Raw genomic sequence first — 6772 nt, 5'->3', positions numbered from 1 at the left:
AGGCAAGAGAATTGCTTAAGCCCAAGAGTTTGAGGTTGCTGTGAGCTGTGATGCCATCGCACTTTACCGAGGGCAACATAGTGAGACTCTGTCTCAAAAGAAAAGAGGCTCGGCACCCGCAGCTCAGTGAGTAGGGCACTGGCCACATACACCGAAGGTGGCAGGTTTGAGCCCGGCCCAGGTCTGCTAAACACCAATGACAACTGCAACCAAAAAATAGCTGGACATTGTGGCGGGTTCCTGTAGTCCCAGCTACTCAGGAGGCTGAGGCAAGAGAATCACTTAAGTCCAAGAGTTTGAGGTTGCTGTGAGCTGTGATGCTACAGCACTCTACCGAGGGCGACATAGTGAGACTCTGTCTCAAAAAAAAAAAAAAAAAGAAAAGAAATGCTTCCAACATACTTCCAAAAATCCCCATGATATACCCAGATAAATAGAAAATATGTCCAAATAAAAACTTGCACACCAATGTTTATAGATGCCTTATTTATAGTTGCAAAACTTGGAAGGAACCAAGATGTTCTTTGATAGGTGAACGGATAGATAAACTCTGGTATATTCATACAATGGAATGTTATTCAATAATAAAAAGAAATTATCAACCCACAAAAAGACATGGATAGAACGGAAAAACACATTGGTATGTGAAAAAAAAAGCAGTCTGAAAAGGCTATATACTGTATGATTACAACTATATGACATTTTGGAAAAGGCAAAACTATGGAGACGGTAAAAAGGTCAGTAGTTGCCAAAGCTTGGGGGAGGAGGGAAGGATCAATGGGCAGAGCATAGGATATTTTAGGGCAATGAAACCATTCTGTACGACACTGGAATGGTGGATACATACCATAATATATTTGTCAAAATCTATAAAATGGCCGGGTGAAGTGGTTCAGGCCTGTAATCCTAGCACACTAGGAGGCTGAGGCAGGTAGATTGCCTGACCTTAGTAGTTTGAGGCCAGCTTCAGGAAGACTGAGACCCAATTTCTACTAAAAATAGAAAAAAACAGCTAGGCATTGTGGCAGGTGCCTGTAGTCCCAGCTACTTGGGAGGATGGCTGAGGGAGGAGGATCACTTGAGCCCAAGATTTTGAGGTTGCTGTGAGCTACAATGATGCCATAGCATCTACCCAGGGCAACAGAATGAGACTCTGCCTAAAAAAAAAAAAAAGGGCGGCGCCTGTGGCTCAGTGAGTAGGGCGCCGGCCCCATATGCCAAGGGTGGCGGGTTCAAACCCAGCCCCGGCCAAACTGCAACAACAACAAAAAAAAATAGCCGGGCGTTGTGGCGGGCGCCTGTAGTCCCAGCTGCTCGGGAGGCTGAGGCAAGAGAATCACGTAAGCCCAAGAGTTAGAGGTGGCTGTGAGCTGTGTGACGCCACAGTACTCTACCGAGGGCAGTACAGTGAGACTCTGTCTCTACAAAAAAAAAAAAAAAAAAACATAGAATTTTTTTCCAACAGAAAGTGGAACCTAATATCATTATTGGCTCAACTGTAACAAATGTACCACACTAATATAAGACATAAATAATATAGAAAACTGTGTGTTGATGGACAGCAGGAACTACATATATGGGAACTCTGTACCTTTTCCATCAATTTTTTTCTGTAAGCCTAAAACTGTTCTAAAAAAACATTTTTAAAAACCTAGAACGCAAGTGACCTCATGTCTTTTTTTTGAGACAGAGCCTCAAGCGGTCGCCCTGGGTAGAGTACTGAGACATCACAGCTCACAGCAACCTCCAACTCCTGGGCTCAAGTGATTATCCTGCCTCCGCCTCCCAAGTAGCTGGGACTACAGGCAACTGCCACAATGCCTGGTTGCAGCTGTCATCGTTGTTTGGTGGGCCCAGGCTGGATTCGAACCCACCAGCTCAGGTGTGTGTGGCTGGCGCCTTAGCTGCTTTGAGTCACAGGTGCCAAGCCGACCTCATGTCTTTAAACTTACCAAAAACTTTACTTTTGGGGGTCCTCTGTCTTCCCATAATGTCTCTAACAGACATTTCTCTAGCCTTAAACATTCTCAATCTCAGTAGGTGAGACAGTTAGGGGATTCTTAGTCTTAGTAGGGGACAGGCAGGGATGCTGAATACAATAACAGGCAAAACCAGTTGTTCTGAATACTGGTTTCCCTTCTCCTCTTTGAGCATTTGTTCCACAAACTTCAAGCTTCTCTTCTGCACTGGGCACTGAGGACGTTAAATGGCAACAAGCCACAGTCCCTTCCCAGAAGGCATTTACAATCTAAGGGAGAGGCTGACAAGTAAACAGGCAACAACAGTTCCTTGTGCTAAATATCCTACGGATAAATTCAGGGGGTGGTGGAAGTACAGGGGAGGAGTATCTAACCCAGGCTAAGTTTGGTCAAGTGAGACTTCCTGGAGGAGGTGACATTGAAGCCAAGCCCCCAAAATATAAGCAGTAGTGACGAGGCAATGGGAGATTTTCCTGGGCTTGATCAGGGATTAAGCAAAAAACAGCCCATCGGGAAGCTACAAGCTACAAGCTGTCAAGTATAAATGAAGTGCACACACATGTGCACATGTGCATGGGGGAGAAGGCGCAAGACAGAGGTGAGAAAAGGGCTGAAAGGATAGGTGGGGCCTGGGTCAAACCTAAGCCTTGACCTTCTCATAGGCTGTGCCTAAGCAACCCAGCTAGATCTGGCAATGCCCACTCCCAGGAGTCTGTGCCTGAGGCGGATGATGCATCCTGGGGGAGACTCCTCAAGTCTCTTTTGAACACACTTTGTAGAAGAGGTGATCCTATAATTACCGTGGTGATAATTAGAGGCACTTCCAGGCCTCTTTCAACAAACATTGCACAAGCTGTGGCCCTCTCACTTAGGGTGAGGCAGGGAGTGCCAGGTTCCCCTCCCGGGGGGAAGCCAATGCCAAGCACACCTGACTCCCCAGGTGAGGCCCAAAGATGCCATAGATACACTTGGGGCTGCTCCAGCTTGGAGCTGAATACTGCTGGCAGAGGGACTGAAAGTCACTCCCTGGGTGCCATAGGCTGGGCAGCCTCTGGCCAACCCACAGACTTCAGATTTATTCCAGCCTGGCCTTCTTGAGGGACTTCAAGCATTTGGAGATCTTGATTAGGACCTGTAGATGTCTTCTACGTTTTGGCAACCTTAGCCTGGGATGCTCACATGCTAGTCTCTGGGCCCTACTTGGTCTTCCAGGGACCATGACCATAGTGTTTCCATAGCCTAGACACCCTCATAGCCTGGTCAAGTGCTGTTTGGCTTCTTACAGGGTCTGCATTCACATGTTTTCCCAAGAGACACTCTGGGGGCTTCTGGTTCAGACAGAGAAGAGAACTTTTCTCCTCATTTCTACCTCATACCTTCAGCAAACCCCTTCTAACTCCTTCTTCTATCAGATTTTCCTCATTGGAAAGAATGGTCCCTTTGCTTCTGGGAAGACCTTTTCTTTCTTCAGGAGCTCCTGTTCCATTCACCCATACCAACTTTTCAACTTGTTTTTGCCTTCTATGACTCACTGGGAACCAAATCCCCAGTGAATTGCCCAGAGGCTCAGTGTGTCATTTGCATTTCAATAGTGACAAGCCTGGTCTGTTTCGGTTCCAGGTGCTCTGGAGAAGGCTCTGCACCTTCCAAAGCCACTCATTCCAAATGGCTCTGGCCTTTCTCATGGGACCTAAAGCCTCACTCAAGTTCCTTCAAGATTCAGAATGACTGTGTGTCACATTCAAGGATATAGTTGACTTTCTGTAAAAGCACCTGGCAAAGCTGTAAAGAGACACATTAATGTCAGGAATTCAGGCACTTTTTCTTCTCGTCTCCTTATGATATGCATCTGGTGGGTTTCATGGATGGGCAGAGGTATCTTTCTGTGAATGATGAGAGGAAAGATCTCTAAAGAATTCATATTTTCTTGAGGCCCAGCCTAAAGCTCTCTCTAGAACCTTGATCTTATTAGTTGGCACTTTTTCAGGCCTCTCTGGTGGAGTTTCAGAGGAAACATGTCAAACCTAACTGGTCCTGGCACCTGGTAATGGGAGAAGGAGGAAGCAGCAGCAGAGCTTACTTCTGAAGGGAAAGAGTACTTGGCTTTCTCATTAAAGGGTTTCCCTTGGGGAACAGGCAAGCAGCAGATGTATGGGCAATGGCCAACTGATCCATTTGTAGATAGATTCAGGGTGTGGTGTTCCCTGCAAGCCTGGGCAGGCCCTGGGAAACTGGAGCAGAGCTAGGTCCTGCCCCAAAGTTGGGTGAGCTGCAGAGAGGCTTGAGAATGCTGTTTTCAGGTGTGTGAGCTTTATTCCCTGCAGAAACTGATAGAAGGGAGTTGGGGAGAGGGGAAGGTGTCCAGGAGGGTTAATGCGCCTATTCCCCAGGCATGTTTCTAAAATCTGGAGCTGCATTGAGTGATCATTTTCATTTATGAACACAGCAACTGACAGGGAGGCTTAGGTGGGCCCTCAAAGTCTGGCCTCAATGCATCTTTTCAGTGTGTCCTCTCAACATTTCCCAGCACTAATTATCCATCCCTCTTCTCACAGGATCCAAGCTCACCTAGAAACTTCACATCTTTGGAACTTGCCTCATGCCATTTTCTCTCCCTGGAATGCCTTTTCTCCTGGTAAGCCTCTGGGCCTTTCAGACTGCCTCATCCACTCCTAGGGAAGCACTCCTAAATACCTGGGGTCTCAGCTCATCTGAGACCTTCCTCCCTCCCCTTAAGCCCCAGATTCACTCAGTTGGTTCTGATCTACTTTATTATGTTTGCTTCTGTACCTGCTTCCAGTGTTCCAAATGGGCAGTTTCCTGAGCTTCTTGTTCTTGCTGTTCCCTCTGCCAAGAGTGCTCTTCCTTTGAATCTTTGCATGGCCAGCTCTTTGTCATCCTTCAAATGTCAGCTCAAACATCACCTCCTCAGCTAGGCTTTCCTTGTCCACCCTACCAAAGTAGCGCCGCCTCCCCCACCCCAACTCACTCTGTCCCATTACTTTGTGCCATCATCTTTATAGAACTTAGCCGCATCTGAAATTATCTTCATTTATTTGTCAGCTTGAATGCGTGTCTTCCTCTCGAATGTAAGCTCCTGGAGGACAGAATGAGTTGACACATAGTTGGCACTCAACAAATATCTGTTGGTGATTAAATAAAGGCAAGCATGGGGTATTCTTTGGTGCTCCAAAGACTTGGCACAGAGCCTGGGCGCAATAAAGGGTGGCTGCGTGATATATTTGTTGCATGAATGAATGAACCAAGGAACGTACAAATGAAGGAATGAAGCGCTCTGCTAGCCGACTGACAGGTTGACTGACAGCTGGGAACCCGCGTTCCGCTGACTGTTGATTGACAGTTGACAGCTGAGTGGCAGCCAACGGACGCATATCGGCGTTCCAATTGGCTGGTGCAACAGCCCCTCGGAGAGGGGTTGGTAAGGGGGGGTGCCAAGGCGACAGCTCCGGGAACGGACAGGGGCGACACGAAGCAGCGGGAGGCGGCCCAACTGCCACAGGCTAAGCGAACAACATTCGCCTGGAACTAGCGAGCCGACGTCTCCGCTCAGCGGCCCGGCGCGAGGGGCGGGGCGCGCGTCACGTGAGCGTGTTTTGGGCACGTGACCCGTGCGGGGCCAAGGCTCGCCCTCGCCCCCGCCCCTCCTTCCCTCGGCGGGTGTGATCCAAGCGGCCTTGCCTCACAGCCTAGCTCCCCCCTCAGCCTCCACCCGCCGGCCATGTCTCCTGGCCACCGCCGCCGCCCGAGCGCGGCGCTCCTGCGGCCTGGCGCGCACTGAGCGCGGGCCCGTCTTGCCGTTCGCCCGCCCCGGGCCCCTTGTTCTCCGCGCCGCCGCCGCCATGTTGGGTTTAGAGCCGCAGCGGAGCCGCCGCCGCCGCCGCGGGTGAGGGAGGCTGAGAGTGGAGCCCGCCCCGCCCCGGGGCCCAGGGAGCGGGGCCGCCTTGGAGCCCGGCCTCTCCCCACCAGCTGCCTCCCCGGCCCGCCTGCCTGCCCGCCCGCCCTCCGCGCCACCCAGCGAGTGCCGGACCCCGGCCGCGCCTTCCGCTCCTGGCCAGAGCGAGCCTGCCGCCCCCGGGCCAGGCCACAGCCTGCAGCGGAGCCCAGGAGAATCAGCGCCATGGCGGAACAGACCTACTCGTGGTGAGTGCGGGGCTCCTGGAGGCCGGGGCACGGCGTGGTGGGGGTCGGGGCGCCGGCGTGGCCCGTCTGGGTAGGAGGGAAGAAGATGAACAGGTGCGTGTTGGAGGGGCCGCGAGTTGGGGGGTGCACGCCCCCCTCTCTCACTGGAGCGGGGCGGCCAGCGCTCCGGGAAGGCGTTGAGCGGCCGGGAACCGGCGTCTGAGAAGGGAGATGGAGGCAGCGGTGGATGTCATTTGGCTATGGGCGGAGCAGCTGATAGATGGAGAGAAGGGGAGCATGACCCCGGAGTGGGAATCCCACAGATGAGAAGTTGAATCCGTCGGACCCCCCCGGAACCGACTTGTAGGGATGACTCTTAGGCAGAAGGAATCGAAAGGGTGGAAAGAGGCGGGTCAGGGCAAAGGTAGGTCACGGGGCTTGGAGAAAACTCTGATGAGAACAGGTGAACGAGGCAGAACTTTGAAGAGTGAGAAGTGGAGCGGCCGCCTTAGCGGTGGGACTGCTACTTAACTCTGGGACAGACAGCTAAGGGAGAGTTGGTAAGGTGGGCCGAGGCCCGGGAGTGAGGGAAGGAAAACCGCGGAGGGAGTCTTGGGAGCCATGGAGGTGAGTCACTAGTGAAGAGGTTAGAA

At 51.6% G+C, this 6772-nt stretch overlaps 1 protein-coding gene across 2 annotated transcripts in view; it reads left to right on the top strand.

The window, feature by feature from the left end:
• The first annotated feature begins 5599 nt into the window (after positions 1 to 5599).
• The window catches only part of SPPL3 (signal peptide peptidase like 3), a 174338-nt gene continuing 173165 nt past the window's right edge, over positions 5600 to 6772 (top strand). Inside the window, exon 1 of one of the 2 annotated variants that reach the window (XM_053588268.1) lies at positions 5600 to 6140. In XM_053588268.1, coding sequence (XP_053444243.1) covers positions 6118 to 6140 — 23 coding nt within the window. In that variant the 5' untranslated portion in view covers positions 5600 to 6117. Of the gene's footprint in view, positions 6141 to 6210; positions 6234 to 6772 lie in introns of those variants that run through there. The other variant, XM_053588269.1, reaches the window with a different exon arrangement.

Source organism: Nycticebus coucang, chromosome 4 (genome assembly GCF_027406575.1).
Source record: "Nycticebus coucang isolate mNycCou1 chromosome 4, mNycCou1.pri, whole genome shotgun sequence".
NCBI classification, from domain to species: domain Eukaryota; kingdom Metazoa; phylum Chordata; class Mammalia; order Primates; family Lorisidae; genus Nycticebus; species Nycticebus coucang.
This window is presented reverse-complemented; position numbering and strand designations above follow the sequence as displayed.